Genomic DNA, 19,831 nt, shown 5'->3' on the forward strand with positions numbered 1-19,831 from the left:
TGGGTACTCACGGTCAGCAGCTCCTCGCTCTGTTTTAGGGTCTCCTTCATCTCGTTGAACTGGAACTGCAGCACGCTGTGGGCATACTTCTCACGCTCAAAATCCTGCAAGGAAAAGGATGGTGGGAGATGAGTGCTTGCACTGGGGGGGGGAGGGGGGGGGGGCTGTGCTCAACTGTATTTTTATTTTATTTTTCATCCAATGAATATTAAGAATTGCACATTTATGTATTAACAGTATGACAAATAATTTGTGGCATCAACCTAAGGCGAATTGTCATCGTTCAGAATGAAACTCACTCAAAAATATGTGCTGTGACATTGCATGCAGAGAAACTGTGGAAACGACACTAGTGGTGAAACCTCTCCACCTCTATTGAGTCATAATGCTAACAATGCTATCGGTATATGTTTTTTAATTGTGGGCAGGGTTTGTCCAAATTGTCACTCTCCTATTGGTCCATGTGTCTAAGTGGGGTGTTTCCCTGCCCAATCGTGGCTCACCTTGGCCTTCGCCTCAAACTCTCGGCGTGCCTCACACAGCTGCTCCTCCAGCTCCATTAGAGAATCCTTCAGAGTGTCCACCTGGTACATCAGATTGGACTTCTCATTGTCCAGCTGGGCGTTGGACACCATGGCCTTACGGTACTTCTCCTCCACCTCCACCAGAGAGTCCTGCAAAAACATGCACGCACATGCACAGACACGCGCACACACACATACAGACACACACGCACACGCACAAATACATACATATACAAACGCATGGTCAGAACTGTCTATGGAAAAAATGAACATACGTAAGCACACACGGAGCTCATGCAGACAAGCAATGAACACTTTCCAAAGGACAATAAATTACTGGATATGGAAATATTTTAGGAAAAAAAAAAGAAGAACATCTCTGGTATGTTCGACAGAATTTCTGGACAAAGTCAAAGCCATTTTCCAAAACGATCCTCTATCTCACACCCAACACTCTGGATATGGAAATATTTTAGGAAAATAAAAAGAAGAACATGCCTGGTATGTTTGACAGAATTTCTGGACAAAGTCAAAGCCATTTTCCAAAACGATCCTCTATCTCACACCCAACACTCCGTATATCCATATGAATATGCTCAATATTAGGGATGGTGATTTTCAATAATTTCCCAGATCGAGTGATCACATAATGTGCTTGATTCCAAATACAGATAGTGCATGCATAACAATGTACCGCACCTGAGTTTTCCATGAAGTAACAAACATTCTCATTAATTTATTAGAATTGAACTAATAGGGGTGGTTTCATAGACACAGATTAAGTTCAGTTCAATTCAATTCAGTTTTTTGATCTGAAAATTAGATTATTTAATAATATCATTTATTATTGTACATGCATCTCTCTTTGGGTTACTAACAACATAAAGTATCTCAGTGGTAACAATCAATGCAGGAGCAAAAAGAAATTCATCATCTGGGAAAACCTGTAAGGTCGAAATCCCTTAAACTCTGAAAAACCTCACTGAAAGGTAATGGCACGCCTGCATGCTTTGAGTCTTCACAAACAAAAATCTTGGAGCCACTCAATGACACGGGTGAAGAGCCAAACTCAACCCCAACCCATGCAGACCAGAGCTGAGAAGCTCCAGGGGGTTAATGGGTTAGTCTGCACTCTACAGGCCCCGGGTACCTTGACTTCTTTCAGGCTCTGCATGTGCTTGGCTTCCACATCTTGAATCTGATCCTTCAGCTCATGAATTTCCTGGGACGAAGAGCGTGAGGAAGTTCAGAAGGGAACATACGCCGGGCGCGCTCGCTGTGAGAGCGCCTGACGCATTTGTGCTGCGCGGGAGTAAGGTGCGAACCGGAGAGGAAATAAAACCTGAGCTTCCCCTCTCCTTGTCTTACCTTAATCTCCCGAATGGAGGCCTCCGTGTCGACCGAGAGGGCGGTGTCGCCACTTCCTCTCCGGGAGGAAGTCCCGCCCAGTGAGGCGAGGGTAGCGGCCGATAGGGTGGAAGCGGTCCGGGACCCCTGTGGAGAGACACGTTTACTGCATTTGAGGCAGGACAACATCGGTGCGTGCTCTACGGTAGGAAGGCCTTGCACTCGATTAGGCCTGCAGCTGGACCCTCAGATATAGGAGAGTAGAGCAGATCACACCATATCTACTGTGAGACGTGTGGCTACAGCTTTAAAACTGGCTGAAAGAGTTAGACGTAATTACATCTTTACCACAAGGCCAGATCATCATATTTTGCGGCTGTGTTTGTAGGATCACGTCTTTGACTTCCTGTCGCTGTAAGTGCAGGAGATATGTTTATAACTTCTGTTCCTGCTTGATAAACAAGTTAATATTTACAGCAGGACCGCATGGATTAGACTAACCCCTCAAGCTCTCTGAGTATAAACATCTTAAGAGTCAGGAGGGATTAAGAGGAATGGCTAGAGAACTGGAAGGTCTTATGATTCTTAAAGAGGTCTGTGGGCTATGTCTGTTTCAGCTGCACAGAAAAATCCTCACATACATGTCCAGTACATACACGCAGAATGCACACAATGTCTACACACACCACACACTCTCTCTCATTCTCTATAACACCAGAGTGAACGTACATGTGACTGAGAGAGAGAGAGAGAGAGAGAGAGGTAAACTTGACACAGCTGCTAGTAGTTATATATCTGAGAGCACTGGAGGCCCATCTTCCAGAGTATTCTTAGTAGCGACACACACAGATGGCCTTTCATCAATACAAACAGCTGGAAGCAAGCAAATACAGTACAATAATAAACAGCAATTATACAGGATGCCCCGTCAGATGGGTTGGGGGCGGGGGGGGGGGGTTGTCCGGCTCTTCCAAAGCAGATCTTGAAACATTAGATTCCCTATCTCATTCACTAACTCACTCCCCACTGGGGAGGCCCGTAAATGGAAGAAGATACTCACCTTTTCCAGAAAGTCTCTGTCCGACCTCTCTTCCACCTGCAGAAGGGGGAAAAGGGGAATTTTGTAAGTGGTGAGGATGCCGAAATCACAACGGGTGGCACGAGGACCCTGCTTTTGTGGCTGCCAGCCTCTTGGCGGACCGCTGATACGAGAGATGGCCAGGTGAAATGCATGTCAATGTCACTGCCACGACAAGTACAAGTCACAGAAAGCGTGAGTCAAGACAAGTGCCTTTGTATAGCTTTATACCGTCCTGTCACCTACGGCCACTGAGTAGCCCTTTTTAAAAACAGACTGGCATATCTACGGCAACAGGAAATGTACAGAAATAGCAGTTTTAGATTTTGATCAGCTTCACAGCAAACACAAAATGCAATCATGTTTTGAAAGAGTTTTAAAACAGACCATTAATTCAGCTCACACTACTGATTGATTAGAACCATCTCAAGACTGTTTTTGGGCTTTTGTGGTACGTTTTTTTGTTTTTATGTACAGATTAAGAATCTGGTGTGGCAGTACCCTAAAACAAAACCCCAGAAGTTGCCATTAATACGATGCACACAATGAACAGAACCTGGTGAAACAGTTAGTCACAAACCTGCAAATTAAGACACAGGTGTGCTGGGTTAGGGAATGGAATCTAGATCACCGCAAGTTTATCTTCCGCCACCCAATCTACAGCATGGCATTTCACAGCACACCACTGCACACGCATGCAGGCCTGCCACGCTTAAGGCCCCGCCCACTCACGTCCGGCAGCTCAGGGATGCTGATGTCATCTAAGCTTCTAATGACACTGCTCCCGCTGGCAGCACTGCGCAGGATGCTGGCCACTGAGCCGGAGTCCTCCTGATACCACCAGGGGGTGCAAGATAACGCAACAAGCTTCAGGTTCCTGTCTGAACTGGGCCAGGTAAGCACATGTATGCGCAAAAACACACAGACCACAGCGGCCAAAGCCACCTAGAGGTGAACCCAATTACACACTACACTTCTGTGGTCAGACTCCAATCTCAATATGATATGTAAAGCACAAGCTTGGAACTTCCTGTCATAAGATACACTATAGCTGACCTCCATTTCCAGGTTCCACTTTATGAAGGTTTCTTTATGCAGAAAGGTGCATCTTCACAGGAGAGACAAAATCCTGAGTAGCCGGCTCAATTATTGCATCTCAAACTGAAAATTCTGTAAAAATCAAGGTCCGAGCAGCCAGGGATTGGCCGCCACCTAGACCCCGCGTCCCCAGCTGCAGTCACATTGAATAGGAGTGTTCCCCATGCCTGCTCTGAAGCTACCGTTTAATACTGGCGCCCGAGTTTTCACCCAGCTGCATGGGTTTCTGTTTCCACACGCACAGAACTTGCATAAACAAATAGGCGTCTCTTCCACGTGTGCATGTAAAAAGCACACTGCAGAACGACAGTTCACAGTGACACAACCAGATATTCTGCTCCCTGCTCCCTCCGGGGCCTACTGCTCTGAAAGCTAGCACGACACCCCTGCTTTTGGAGCGAGCTTGCCATTAAATTATGTTTAATGTATCTTTTTTTTTTACCGTTTTTTCAAACTCGCAACCAAGGATATCCAGATATTCAGACGCTCGCTCTAACCAGGAGGATTCACTTTTATCTGAAAAGCCGGTGTGGGTGCAGGTTTTTGTTTTTTTACCTTCTGAAGCTGATGTCTGTCCTCATATATGTCTTCCATGAATATAGTAACCTGGTTTCAGTTTGCATTTGTGCTATAATGTAAAACGAGGAAGTAGCCTATCTGCATCGGCATTGGCCGATATGGCCAGTCAAATATCTGTTATTGACATCTGCCCCAGGATTTCCATACTGTGCACCCCTAGATAGAATCACTAAAAGCACATGGTGGCTCCACCCATTCTGGGGTTCATGAAATTTCTGCCTACAATTGCTTATATCATGCTTACAAACATTTATAATTGCTGAATCATTAGAAGGCTTCAACATTCTCCTGACTGAATGATAAATGACTCTGCAGCAAAGATGATGAAAATGGTCAGTTCTCATGACCGCATGCATATTCTAGAATAAGGAATATATGAGTTAGAGTATAAAGATAAAATACGAGATAAGCATGAAAGGCATGCAGACAAACGGCTTCGGACAGCATGAATGGTGATATATGGAAAAATGTATCAGTCCTTTCCATTCATTATCAAAATATCTGAAGTTTCATCCTAGAAAGAATGTAGACAAGCGAACAGGCCGGCCTTCAGCCTGGGCTGCGGGTTGGACTGAGTGACTGAGGAAAGAGGGCTCACCACTGGGCTGGCGCGGGCAGAGCTGGCCCTGGAAGAAGCGCGAGAGTTGGACCCCAGAAAGCCGCTGTACTCCGATGGCTGGAGGACAAGCGTAAACGTGCGCAGCGCACAGCGACAGATGCAGAGAAGGACAAAACAGGGAGAAAGAGAAGGAAGAAAGCACCTTATCAGCACAGACGGGAAATCAGAAACTGGTTAGTTAGCAGGCAGAAGTCATGCCACAGTATATCACTTACTGAACACACATCTCAACACACACACTAGTTATACATTTGGAGCTTAAGAAGGGAAAGAAACAAGGCAGTCATACAAAATAACTATTTTAACTTTGGGACCGTAAAACAAGACCAGGGAGAACTGGCCCAGTTTAGGAGCTGCCACAAATTCTGGGGGACCCTCTGTATTACTTTAGGTAGTTTTAACCACCTCATGGCAACACAAAGGTATTTTTGATGACGTTGGGAGAGTTGCTCAAGTAGTCAGTCAGACAGTCTGCCAGTCAGCCAGCTAGGCAGCCAGCCAGCCAGCCAATCAGTCAGTCAGTCAGTCAGACGGTTCAGCAAACTCCCATTTCTATGGCCACTTAATCATAGACAGATATAAAATGGCCCTGTTCACTTCCAGAGAGTTTCACATTTAAAGTTATATTTCACTAATCTCACTTTTCTACCATTGGTAATCTATACTCTGTCTTATAATGCTCTATAAGCACACCTGGACACAGGTGTCAGTCAAATGAAAAACAACAATAATATGAGTATTAATATACCAACTTATGCTGCCTTCCTGTGAAATAATTAAGGTATATAAAGTATATAATACATCATATTAAAAAGACTGACACTCAAAGAAGATTTAATGTATATTGTATATTTTAAAGTCATTTGCATAAAGTTTTATTAATCATTACCAACAGACACATTCAACAGTAATTACAGTGCATTCACTCAGTTGTGAAAAGCATGCTGTAGGAATGTAGAATAAAACATGGAGGAAGATTTTTTGGCACTGTCAACAAACCGGGTCTCAAGGACGCAATCTAAATGGTTGACGTTCGTAAATTCCTGTACTTTTTGGGAAGCACAGCTCAGTGGTGGAGAGAAAAAAACAACAACTTCACAAGCCATCAGACCCACAGGGGACAGATCCCACAGAACAACCATGCAGGAGAATGGCACTCTGGGTAATCTCACAATGCGTCAGTATGGGGGGGTCTTACAGCACGAGAACTGGAGCCACTAAATCGCCGTGCGCTGCTGTACAAGCTGTCCTCATACACAGATCCCTGCAGACGGAAGAGAGCCACACACACACTGTCAGCATACACACACATACAGACACACACACGCATACACACATACACACACACACACAACACACAAAACATACGCACACACATACACATACACACACACACATACACACACACACACACACACACACACACACATACACAGATACACACACACATACACAGACACAGACACACATTCATGCACACACACAAACACGCATGCACACACATACACACACACACACATGTACACATACACACACACACACAACACACAAAACATACGCACACACATACACATACACACACATGCACACACACGCAGACATGTATACACACACACACATACGTGTTCAGGCAGCAGGCAGGGTCTCTGCTTGGGGAACATGGGGAATGGACGTGCAGCAGGGGGAGAGTTGGGTGAGATGGTGAGTGAGTTCTACACCAAACTTGCTACAGACCACCACTGACTCAGAACCTCTCCTGAACGATGCTGGTGGAGCCCAGCAGGTTGACTAATTTGATTGGTTCATAAAGTGATATTCGGGATTAGCATCAAGTAATTGCAGTGTGGAGCCACTTGCTGTCAATCACTGACTTGGAGCAGCCAAGCAACTGAAATCCTGCACCTCCCACGACAAGTAAAATGCACTGCTTTCACTCTCTATAGGTCAGGGAGGAGGAGAGGGCAGAGGGGAAAGAAGGATGAAACTGGTGGCGGGAGGTGCAAGATTTCAGTTTCCAGCTCCGGCACGTAGCTCAGGGGTTGCATGGCAGCCGCACAGGTGACCCATGGACCCCTCGCATCGCTGCTTTAGGCTGCAGAGAGTCGGCAGAGATTCGACCCTCTGCCCAACTCTGGCCCCTCCCTGCCTGTACGGAGAGTTCTGGGGCCGGGACGGGTGAACGTGAATGGGGGGGTGAGTTGATGGTGGTGATGTAAAAGGTCAGAGGTCAGAGATGAGAAACACAAACCCTGAGGCTTCGAGAGTGGGGGGCGTCGCTGCACAGCAGGGACGGCTAGAGAGAGAGAGGGGAACGCACGCACACACACACGCATACATGAGTACCCAAAAATACGCCAAAAGAAAATCACAACCCGTGCCCTAAACCACATGTAAACAGATTTGTACTAAAAGGGCTGACGATCTCTACAGATAAATATGCAGTATTACCAATGTGGACCACGCCAATTCTTAGACTGCCCACTGCGTGGCTACAGCTGTTAGTGAACCAGAAAAGGATAAAACAGGAAGCTAAAGCACTATAGCAGGTAAAGCAGACGTGAGGTAGGGAAACCAGAAGGGTGGAAAAGAATGGCCAGTGTCCCAGAGCAGGGGGTCAGAGTGAGGGAAAGAAGGAGGAATCAAAAAAGCCAAGGAGTAAGAGGAGTGAAGGAGGTGATCTGAGGAGGTGGAAGATGGGAGGAGGGGGCTGGGGAGAAGCGAGGGAGGAAAAGGGAGAAACACAAAGAGGGAAGAACGAAGACCAGGGAGATGACACAGGAAAAAGGGAGAAGAGAGGGGGAAAGGGAGAGAGCAGAAAGAGGGAAAAAGAGCAGGGGGTTCGTAAGAGAGAGGGGGAGGGAAAGTAGGAGGGGACAGACCCTGGAGCCGTTCTGGGTGGAGCTTGGCAGTCTGGAGGAGGGAAGGCTGTTGGTACTGTACAGGTCGGAGGAGCTGTAGTTTCCCTGTAGAGGACCACACCCACACAGAGAGAGAAAGAGAGAGAGAGAGAGACAGAGAGAGAGAGAGTCAGAGAGAGAGGGAAAGGTTGCATGGGAAAGAGAAGCAAACAACATTGTCAGTAAAGAGGCAGCAAACTTTGGGAGAGCCACAAGAGGCGCAGAGGAGAGAAGCACAGGACTGATGAAGAGAGAGTGAATGCGAGAGGGAAAACCTGAAAGGACAAGTACTCAGAAAGCAATATCAGAGAGTGACATCAGTCCAACCAGCATACACCTCCTGCGCTGCTGTACAGCACTGAGGTCAGTGCAGAGTGAGATCTACAATACTGTAGACATGCAACGCAAGTAGCAACCGAGTACATACTACTCAGTGTGGAATAACAAGTTCATGCTTCCCTATGAGTGGTTAGTGGGCTGGAGGGTGCTGTCCCACAGAGAGCTGAGTGCACCCTGAGGACCAGCAGAGTGACTTACTCCCTCACACGTGGGGTACCCTCGAGAGCGATTCGTGATAAAGCAGTCAAACAGGATCCCTGTGGAGCGTGACAGAGGAGCGTGACAACTCAAACTGCAAGGGATTGTGGGTGGGAACACGGCGAGACACGGACTTCATCATCAACGTGAGAACAAACGGGGGCGTGCGTGTAGAGCGTCGGTCGTGCACGTGTCGCGCGCGTGGCGTTTGTGCCCCACCGCTCGGACAGGCGGACGGGGGGGGGGCGGGGGGGGAAGGCCACACCCACCAGTTGCAGGTCGAGTCGTGGCGGCCTGGACGCTTTGCTCTCGTCGCTCAGCCTCGAGCTCTGGGCGTAGGGAGGGGAGAGAGAGGGGCTCCGGTAAAGCCATGGCTTTGTGACCACAGCGCCCCCTGTCAACCGTGCAACCACACAGCACGCCAAACACACCTGAACCCTATGGAACCCGCATGTTGTAGGCCCACTACGAGTAGTGGCAAGATTAAAATCCTTGCAAGATTAAAATCCTTGCCACACTAATCACTCTGCTCAAAAAAATGTATAAATAAAAATAACACGTCATGCAGCCTACTCATTTTCCCCACAGTAATGGGGGCCATGTTAGTGTGTTCTGTTCTGCCTCGCATTGACATGAGACACACAACAGGTGGCGCCACTGACCCGACTGGATATTATGCTGTAATCATCCTCATAGCCATTGCTCTGTCAGAAGGAAAGAAACACAAAGCCTCTAAATGGATATACACAATCTGGAATGTCAATCGTTACAAAAAATTAAATTACAAAAAACATAAACAAACAAATAAATAAATCCACTGTCTTGGCCTTCCATGCAAGCTCCTGACTGCACTCCCAGTTTGTAAAGCACAGAATGCGCAACGCATGCTAAAAACATCCAACTGTCCAAGTGCAGAATTCAATCTCACGCATTGCGCATTTGCCCGAGTTCTAAGAAACAAAACTCTCCAGTATATTCATTTGCAGTAAATAAAAGAAAAATGCATGAATGCAGTGTCGTAAGTGGAGGAAAAGAAAACAGAAAGAATGATAATTTTTTGCCATTACCAAACAATAGTAACAACTTAAAGGCTCATTAGACCTAGTTGCTGCCATTGGTTTTTTTGTTGCGCAACGCTTTTTCCATTTCCTGTGAAAATACAACCTCGATATCATTACTGAAAGGTCGAAGGTTAAGCTGCCCTACGGGAGAAGTGAATGTGACAGTAATGGAGACTCTGGGCTGACCTACGGTGTGCACTCAAAAACGAGCAGACGTGCATTTAGGGACGGCAAACGGAACTCGCTGTTAGTGTCACTCGTTAGGGCGCGACCGAAGCGCGTCGCCGGGAGGCGACGGCTCGTTAGCGTGTGGCTACGTACGGCCCGGGAGTGCTTCTTTTTCTTTTTCTTTGACTTCTTGAGCGAATGAGTGGATCCCTGTGGGAGGAGGGGGGGGGGGCAGGGGCAGTGAGACGTGGGAAGAAAGAGACATGATAGATCCTCTATATTGGCAGGGCCCTTTGCCCTCGTGCAACAGTCTAAGCCAGACAAGCGTTCACAAGCCACCAGCTACAGGCTCGCCGTCTACTTTCAGAAGGCCATTCAGGTTATCAGATGTCATTCTGGGCTGTTGACCCCAAGCCACCCTGTTTCACCAATCAGCTCTCACCACAAGAGAGCATCAAACTTCTGAACGTCATGAGCACCATTTAAACTTCTATGTCTGCACTCACACAAGGCAGCACACACACACACTTGCAAGCACACACTCCACGCGTGAAAATAGCAGACAGCGCAACCTCAGACATGCAAGATCCGGCGCAGCGTTTCCCAATCCTGACACTAGAGGGCGCCGTCTAAGGCGCAGGGCTATTTTCAGCCCGGAGGAGAGAGAAACCCTGCTTCCTCAGCACATTCTGACACAGCCACCGTGTTTTTCCATGATTTAAAAAAAACCCTCTCGCTCACAAAAGAAACCTTTGCGCTTTGGAGCTGTAGCCAGTCAGAGAAAATTGAAGCTGGGCTTCTGTTTGCACTGGAACAGAGAGCTCAAGAGTCTGTTGAGGCCAGCACATTCTGACTGTGTGTGTGTGTGTTGCACTGCAACAAGCCCTTAGCGTCGATTTGTAGCAATGGCTCTGCCAGGTAGCGCCCAGCTGTAACTCAGAACCACTAAGTGCACTCTTTAATGCAACAGAGAACGCATCAAGCGTACCGGATTAGCCGTGGACAGCAAGGCAAACCGTGGCCAATATGGCACTGCTCCCATGCTGCGCAGTCATTTCTCATTACTGCTGCTGGTGTTATGACGGGCCACTCAAGCGCTAACGCTGTGCTACATCCTACAGTCCAGCAGACACGCTCGCAGTCTCGTGTTCCAGCTCCTCTGAGGTTAGTAGCACACAATACAGAAAAGGAAGCAAACTAAGACTGGTCATGTATGATCATGTGGCTGTGGCTATATTTAATATAAACGCACACGCGCATAAAAGTGAGGATTATTACATTATTATATTACAGTAATGCGCTATTTTAAAGTGCTTTCAGTAGAAACCATACGTACAGCCTCTGTAATGGAGAACGTGACTGAAGCAGTGTCAGGACACACTCTCTTTTAACCCATATGATCATACAAGGCCACCGGGGGGTTAAACTGGCAAACGTCAGTCTGGGGGTCAAACTGGCAAACGTCAGTCTGGGGGTCAAACTGGCTCTCCTATTCCACCCCACTGCCTCTTCAGCCCTTCTTACCCCAACGCTCGCCCCTCCGTAGGCTCCTGCCGGGTCCAGATCCGACTGTGCAGAGAAACGTCCAGGGGAAGTCAGGGAAGCCCTGCCCTGCCCTGCCCTGCTCCACCCACCCCCATGAGAGCGCCAGCACACCCAACTCTCAACCATCATCACTTAAGAAGCTACCAACACCTTAAGCACCATCACAGATTCTTCAGTCTAACCAGACGGTCAGCTCCATGTTCTTAACACTGACAGCTGGTGCTGAGATTGGTAAAGAGCAGAACGATCTTTGCCACGATAGAATATTCACAAATTGTGGATAGAAGGAATGCAGGAGTGGACCATCTGTTTTGAATTATGAATCTGTTTCTCTGGGAAACAAAGAAACACACAGCCCCTTATTTATAAATGGAAAGAGAAGCCATAAATCTGTCACTCAGACTAGTCTATAGACTGCTTTCTTTGTAAGATGATGCCATTAAAAAGGTTTAGCGTGGTGGTCCTACATAAAAGGGAGGTGGAAATAAGACAAGAATAGGCCACGGGAAAAAAGGTTAAGCTTTATCAGTATCAGCTGGGTGGTCTGGATCAAAGAGGAATGCTCCACAGAGCACCTCATCTGAATTCATCACCACACACGTGACCAAGTGGACCTCTTGAGAACCTCTCGAGAAGCAACACCACATTAATTCAGTTTTCATCACATTCTGTATATATTACCCCTCTACTGTGACATCACAACCACAACACAGTGAGACCTTGCTTTGCCAAAAAGATGTCAGCACAGCAGTGACCAATCAGAAGACAGCTACATGTTGTAATTGGAACAATTCCTAGCAGGATCTCAACATTTTGGGATCTCATCCATCATTTTGTGCAACAGTGCTCCCTGCAGTCATGCAGAAGGATACTTCATCTCGCCTCTCAATATATAACTCACATTACACCTGCCATAACCGCATTGCTTCAGGGTAACATTATGTGGAACACTGTATGAAAATCCCTGTGCTGAAAGACCTCTACTTAACTAAATGTGATTAATTGACCAGTTGATTAAGTTGGTGTGTGAGTGACGAACTGAGACGCAGACATCCTGGTCTGTAGGGGGCACCGTTTCTTTTGAACAGCGAGTGGGAAGGAAGGAAGACTGAGATACTGACCCTTAGGCTGCCTCGGCTCCCCACTGACATCCGCTCTTCATCATCTGAGACCTGAGAAAACAAAAGGAGGGAGGGAAAGTGGGAGAGAGTGAGAGATCAGATACACAGCACAAGCAAATCAAAACCCCATGCCACTTTCCCCGATAATCGAAAAGCAATCATAATAATATAGTACATATGTGCTACAAGTACATTGTATATCAGTGGCACACATAGATCCAACATTGCTGGCAGGCACCTCCAGTTGCAAAATCAACAGCATGACAGGTTGTCTGACAAGACAAACCACAGCATTCAAGAAACAATTGATGAGAAAAATCTAAATGGGCGGGATATTGGCAGAGCACCCCTGGGAAAAAATTTGACCTCCGCATATTAAAATATGCAAGTTCAGGAACGAAAAATGAAGAACTGTCTGGGAAAGAGAAAAGCAGTGACTGGCTAAAATCTGCGAGTCACTATAACAGCTCCACACACTTTGGAGTCAAGAAGCCGCCTGTCTGAAATCATTAGGACTGCTATCATTCTGGAGAACAGTGTGACTGAATAGTAAACTGGCAAATAGTCAATGGCTTAGGAACAATGAACCCTGCTGTGAGTGTGAGCCAGGGGGATGTACAGTAGATACATGTGTAACAGTCCCTCTAGCCTGCAGTAGAGGACATATTACTCATGGTGATTACAGAGAAGAAGCAGGCACAGCGAGCAGAGGGATAGTTAGAAGGAAAAGGGGGAGAGAAAGACAGAGGGAGAGGGAAAGACTGGGGGAGAGCAGACGAGAGAAGGAGAGGAAGAGGATACCGACCGAGGTGTTTCTCCGTGAGTGGCGGGAGTACCTCTCACTGTCTTCCTGAAAGGCAGAGGGGAGAAAGGAGAAAGAGCAGGAAATCAGAGGTCAAAGATCAAGAAACAGGAAACACTATTTCCACTGCCAGGTGCAGGAGCAAGCCAGTGAAATATTTGTAGAGGTCCTGTCCTGTAAAAAAACAAAAACAAACATGTTCCTGCTGGAACCATTCACCTCAGTTCATCAGTAAGAATGTGATTCAGTCATTCAGTTAATAAGAGAGTGAGTCTCTCTTTCAGTCAGTCAGAAAACACGGCTGATTCTGTCAGTGAAAAAGAGTGACAGTCAGTCACTGGCAAAAACTGTCAGTCAGGAAAAGAGTAGAGTTATTCAGTTAGTGAATAAGGGTGAGTCAGTCAAAGAGGAATACTATGTTCCTAATGTTTGTCTCTCCAGTTTAATCTAAAAGCACACTATGCTATGCTTGCACAATTTCACATGTTGTTATTTGCACAAGTGGGAAAGCGGTAAAACAGGTAACTGTCAAAACATGTTTGTGAACTTGGGAACACAAGTGAACATTACAGAGCGTTCCTCTGCAGTCTCCAGAGCTTCAGACCGCGAATCACACGCCCAATAAGAGCCCTGTCTGTCCATCATACCTGCTCTGGATTTTAATAACCTTCCAGCCTCACTGCCATTTCCATAAGCGCTGACCCACTTACAGAAAGTTCTGGATTACTGCCAGTACTTTCTTCAGTCTGAGACTGTAGCTGGATTATTCACATCTACCCGTTTTCACTTACTGATATGTTGTGTGGCAATTCCATTATGCTATTAAGTAAATACACATACGAATAAACAAGAACAGGTCAAAACCTAGTATATGGCTGGACCGAACAGGCCGACCAATGGTGTAACTTCATCAGTCAGTCACTCAGTCACAGACATGCACGGTGTAACTTCATCACTCACTCAGTCACAGACATTCACGTTTATAGGGCTGGCCTCGCTGTTGTGGTCCAGCCAAAAAGTAAAATTCCACATGGGAAAATCTCTGTGAAGTTACCCGTCTGGCGTGGAGATCACAAGATGACAACGTATCCAACTCCGCCTCCACTCAACCAAAGATGAAAGTTTAACTCACAAAATCACAGGGTAAATATGGTACTTTAACTACAATGTCAAATGTTTTCACGTCTGGGAAATAAATATATTTAAATTTGGAGACTAGTTGGGGGAGGATTATTTTTTTTCTATTTCAAATGTGGTGACCCCAATTACCCCTTGTGTCCCTCTGCGAGGTGAAAATCCTAAGATTACATCAGCAAGGGAACAGCAGAGCAGCTGCCTGACTCTCCCAAAAAGAATCTGCTGCCTGTTCTGTCCTGGGACCCCCAGCCTCATTACAGGTGCTGAGCGACAGCAGCACTCAGGATGTTTAAAAATGGCCACCAGTAGAGGACTGAACTGAGGCAAGGGCCAGGCTGCAGCACAGACTGTACAGACTCACTAGATACTCAACTCATGCGTTTCCTGTCCTCTGGGGCCGGTAACAGGAGGCTCTAGTGCTATGCTACAGTACAGAACATCCAGTGCCACTGATATACTCGGTCACGCCCCTTAATTATCAGAAGAATTTTTGTCGAAATAGAATTTCTTGGTTTTAATTTTAATAATTTAAATAGTTATGATATATACATTAAGAACAAAATGTTACCCTAAAACTTGAACTATGGGCACATGTGCCCAGTTTATTATTTTCCAGGTTCCAAATTTTAAAAAGTGGCTTCATGCTAATTCTGTGGCTTAATGAACACGGTAAATGCAAGAAAAAGGTGACTGCATGGGGGTTTTAAGAATACGGAGCTGAGAATCTGATATGCCTGCAGAATGGGTGGCTACGCGCTCCTCCTGGTGTTCCTGGTAAAGGGCACATGTCAGATGAACCCTTGTGGATCCACAATATTCCCTGGAATGCCAGTCATCTGTCAGGATGGTAACAGTACATTATGGCATGCTTTTACACATCAAAAGCACAAACTCACAAACACTCCCATGCAGGTCCAACTATAGCATTCAACACCAAAATGTAATAAATAAATAAAAAACAAATAAAGAATAAAGAGCTGAATATCACTGGGCACATGACATGCACAAGGCCACAAAAAAAATAAAAATTAAATAAATTCTCCATGAGTCCCAGTGTGTTAATTTCGTTTGATACAGGGTGAATATGAGGTATACGGGCAACCCTGTGCAATGTTTTTTTTTTATTGTCCATTGTTTTTAATATTTTCTTATATTGTCCATTGTGACCCTTCTGGTCAGTGCAGATTGAGAATTTTAAAAAGTATTAAAATACATTTCTGGTGAGCGATATATTTCACACTAAAAGTCATGTTAGGTAAAAATGGAAAGTGTGCAGAGCATGCTATCAGCACAGCACCATAAAACAGCTTTCGCACTTATCAAAATGACTCATGCTTTTCCACACACAAAAGCATGCGGCTGCCGCCCCGGGCGTACCATCCACTGCTCAATGTCACCCCATTTGTTGTCCAGGCCGTAGTATTTCTGGTGGTGGTGACAGAAGAAGAAGAGAGGGAAGAAAGTAGAAAGATTTGAGGAAACAGTAGTGAGCGAGGCGAGGAGTTTGTCTCGGCCTTTCTCTCAAATGCTAACTTTTTTTTCAGAGGTGTGTTCTTGGGCCTGTGGGGAAAATGTTGAGCTCTGGCAAGGCCTGGCCCTGGTTCTGTTAAGAGGTTTAGGTGACCAGTGGCGCAGGTTTCATAGCTTATAGGGACCTGACTGAGGCTTGGATACCAGAGTCACCGGTGAGGGTGGACATCCTAAAACTGTGCTCAACAATAAGCAGTGTGAGAAAGCCAGAGAGGAAAGAGAGAGGCCTACCTTCTGGACCTGATAGATCTACACATCACAGCAGGGATCAGGAGACAGGGATGGGCAGCGGAAGGAGATATGGAGAGAGTGAAGGTAGCAGCGAAAGAGAGAGAAACAGGGAGAGTTCTGATTAGAGCAGGGAACAGAAAACAGATCTTGCACAGTGAAATGCAGGAGAGTGGAATGTGATATAAACCCACAGAGCAAGGAGTCCTGAAGTTTCAGCGGAACATGTGACCAGGTTGCCAGGGCAACCGGAATTCTTTCCATTGCTCCTTTGATTCCGTTTGCTGTCCGGCAGCCAATTACGCGGCCCCTGTCGCCGTGTCACCTGGTTGTGCCGGTTTTCATGTCACCTGTGCCAGTTCACTTCTCTATTAAAGGCTTCTTCTCCAATTTCCCCAGTATTTGCATTCAACCTCATTTTACAAGTTTTTTATGTTCTTTCTAAATCATGGTGCTTAATGTGGTTTCTGTTATGGCACCTAACATTGAGGCATTACAAGCCACTCTACGTATCTTATGAATGAAGATGTCTAATGAATGACTTCACTATTGTGCCTTACAATGACAAAATTATGAAATGGCCTCATCGACTTGTTAGCGTCTAAATGCCAAATGAATAGGTGACCTTCACACTCATGATTTTAATGCCTTTCTGGAACACTACATTTGCCAAATTATGAATACATATTTAGGTTTCATCTCTCTGCCTCAAAAAGTACCTGTCTTCGGCATTTACTGTAGGCTAATTCACAATTGCATTTTTTGGATATTAACTATTAAACATAAAAGGGCCTTTAGGAGGTATTCAGCAAACTCTGTTATATTCTAAGTTAAGTAAGACGTGTGAGTGTCATGAGAGGTGTTCACTGGTCCCAGATCAGATGGGATCAGGGGACCACTTCAGAACTGCTGCTTCTGTAACCCTGGTGACATATTCTACACATGGATACTTGCATGAAGGGGAAAAAACAAAAAATAAAATGGGACAAATCTGAACTGCTGAAATTTAAGAGTGAAAATCATGGGGTTCCGTTCATTCATAAAGAATGATCACTGAATTTACTGATAGCTCAGACGACAAAGGTAAACAAAGTCAACATGAACTCAACACTCCAGATGGAATTACTGTCAGAAATACAATAGGTATAATAATGAAAATAACAAGACGGGAGCCAACTGAAAAATAAGATTACTGGCACAGATATCAGTGCCGATCGATGCTAGTCTAGACAGCTGCTTAAACATGCTGTACTGTATTTTCGTCCTATGGTTGCATCACACATGGTTGTCTTTAACTGCTAGCCATGCACAGCTGAAGTAAAACATCAGGAAAGTCACGTTTTACAGGAAGAAAAATCGCTTTCTGGTTTATTCCAGGGTTATTAAAAGAGACCAGAATATCACATAACCACTTACATGTGCCAAGACGGAACCAAACAGAACTCCATTAATTTTCATGGAATTGTTTTGTTCCCGTTTGACACCGGTAAGTAGACACTTTACTGCCTGCATCGACCCCAGTTTAATAACAGGAGCATATTTGGCACCAGAGCTCCAAATCTGTCATCCCAGTAACAGCGCCGATATAATAAAACTGGGCTCTTACAGTAGAGAGTACTCCCTCAAATGAACCATATCTGATACATTTCCCATAATGAAACCAGGCCAGGAAAGAACACGCGGTACCGCAAATGTGCTGGGTCAAATGCGCCACCCCAGGCTGGGCGGTGCGCCAGTGGACGGGACACAAAGGGGCACGCAAACACCACCTGGGAGCGAGGAAGTGTGTTCCAGTTTGGGCAGTAATGACCGCCTTCCTGAGCTCTCAACACCAGACCCGTCTCGGAGAGCGGGGGGAGAAGGGCGGGCGACAGAGGCTCCGCTCAGTGCCGTTTCCATAGCGCGACAGAGCCGGACCAGCCAGCATAGGAGACGCCGCACGTACCGCCCCACCCCAGGCCCCGCCCTTTCCTGTGCCCCGCCAGCCTTCCTCCGCAGGGCAAACACACTCGGGAAGCACTGATTCTTAGACCCTGAATGGCTCTGTTTGGTTTTAGTGCCCAACATCCTCTCCTGTTATCAGCTGTCAACGAGCGCAGAAAGCTCTTGATTTGCGTGTTTGTGATGTACCCGAGTCCACTGTTTTGGCTCGAGACATGTAGCGTCTGAAGAATAAGTACTTCCTGCTTAATCAGGAAAGAAAAATCTGAAAAACACACACCCCTGCTAACTGTAGCTGCCTCAGGCTGGATATTCTCCCACTCCACAGGGGGAAAGGGTGGAGAAAATGCACCAAAACAAAGGCGGTGTCCAAAGGGGACATCCGGTCCGCTCCGATCGAAAGCCTCGCCACCCTGCCCCTCCCCCTCCTGGCACGAACAACCCCTGGCTCCATCCATTTTCTCATTTAGCTCTGTATGCTAGCCTGGCCCCGTCCATTTTCTCATTTAGCTCTGTATGCTAGCCTGGCCACGTCCATTTTCTAATTTAGGGGCGACATAGCTCAGTAGGTAAGAGCGGTAAGAGCGGTTGTCTAGCAGTCGGAGGGTTGCCGGTTCAAACCCCGCCCTGGGCGTGTCGAAGTATCCTTGAGCAAGACACCTAACCCCTAACTGCTCTGGCGAATGAGAGGCATCAATTGTAAAGCGCTTTGGATAAAAGCGCTATATAAATGCAGTCCATTTACCATTTACCATTTAGCACCGTATGCTAGCCTGGCCCCATGCACCGCCACTCCACTTTGCAATGTTTCTTATTCAGTGTTAGCTGTCATGTTCTTACGGTAACATTGCCCAGCCTCGTCAGAATACTGGTTTAAATTCATCAAATTACACAATTGTCTTCAGATACTTTTCAAATATAGCATGCAATATCAGCTCTGTCAGCCCCTCTGGATTAGGGTCTGCAAAAGAAAACTAATAACAATCATAATTTTGACAGTAATCCTTTGTCTCAATCATCTCCAGTACCATTTAGCTCTAGCTCCCAAGCAATATTGCATGTGTATCTCCTTCTCATTTGTAAACCATCTCTGTTATTTGCCACAGTGACATGGCAGTTTTGTGACAGTTCTGCCCTGCAGGATTCCACGCTGAATAAAATGCGATGCAGACCAATAGAACAGGGAGAGAAACGCCCTCCGAGCTATCAGGAAGGTCCTTGGAATGTCCTCTAATTTAATCTCACATTTTATGCGGACTAAATTATTTTAGAGCAGCACCTGTTTTACCATGAGAGGACCTGCATGTCTGCGGTCCAGAGCAAGTCTGCTACGGGCTGACAGGCCTAGGGTGATGTGGCGATGCGACGGGTACGGTAAATGGTACGGCGCGGCAGTAACGGCGGTGCTGGTGGCCAGCGGTCCGGTCCGACTCACCGATGGCGGCGGGTCCGACGGCGGTATCGGCGCCCGCTGATCTCCGAGGCCCCGCTGTTCTCACCCTGCCTCCGCCCAGCGGGACTGTGCCCGCTGCCCCGCCTGCGTCCCGTTTATAAACCCGCTTCTCCCTGGCACTGCCCCGCCCTCCCTCCACCCAACCTCCATTAATCCCGATTTGCCG

General features: G+C 46.5%; 1 protein-coding gene across 22 annotated transcripts in view; it reads right to left on the reverse strand.

Annotated features, from left to right (window-relative positions):
- lrrfip1a (leucine rich repeat (in FLII) interacting protein 1a) overlaps window positions 1-19,831 on the reverse strand; it is a 57,268-nt gene that overhangs the window by 12,329 nt on the left and 25,108 nt on the right. For 4 of the 22 annotated variants that reach the window (XM_035393973.1, XM_035393951.1, XM_035393960.1 and 1 more), the window contains exons 3-20: window positions 16,275-16,292; window positions 15,891-15,938; window positions 13,380-13,424; window positions 12,575-12,625; window positions 11,433-11,477; window positions 10,062-10,118; window positions 9,342-9,383; window positions 8,949-9,008; window positions 8,125-8,208; window positions 7,494-7,538; window positions 6,444-6,509; window positions 5,225-5,302; window positions 3,682-3,780; window positions 2,932-2,967; window positions 1,893-2,018; window positions 1,675-1,746; window positions 504-674; window positions 12-104 (exon numbers count right to left, since the gene is read on the reverse strand). In XM_035393973.1, coding sequence (XP_035249864.1) covers window positions 12-104; window positions 504-674; window positions 1,675-1,746; window positions 1,893-2,018; window positions 2,932-2,967; window positions 3,682-3,780; window positions 5,225-5,302; window positions 6,444-6,509; window positions 7,494-7,538; window positions 8,125-8,208; window positions 8,949-9,008; window positions 9,342-9,383; window positions 10,062-10,118; window positions 11,433-11,477; window positions 12,575-12,625; window positions 13,380-13,424; window positions 15,891-15,938; window positions 16,275-16,292 — 1,236 coding nt within the window. The remainder of the gene's footprint in view (window positions 1-11; window positions 105-503; window positions 675-1,674; window positions 1,747-1,892; window positions 2,019-2,931; window positions 2,968-3,681; window positions 3,781-5,224; window positions 5,303-6,443; window positions 6,510-7,493; window positions 7,539-8,124; window positions 8,209-8,948; window positions 9,009-9,341; window positions 9,384-10,061; window positions 10,119-11,432; window positions 11,478-12,574; window positions 12,626-13,379; window positions 13,425-15,890; window positions 15,939-16,274; window positions 16,293-19,831) is intronic. The other 18 variants (XM_035393974.1, XM_035393955.1, XM_035393953.1 and 15 more) reach the window with 17 other exon arrangements.

The sequence above is a fragment of the Anguilla anguilla genome, chromosome 15 (genome assembly GCF_013347855.1).
Source record: "Anguilla anguilla isolate fAngAng1 chromosome 15, fAngAng1.pri, whole genome shotgun sequence".
Lineage (NCBI taxonomy): Eukaryota > Metazoa > Chordata > Actinopteri > Anguilliformes > Anguillidae > Anguilla > Anguilla anguilla.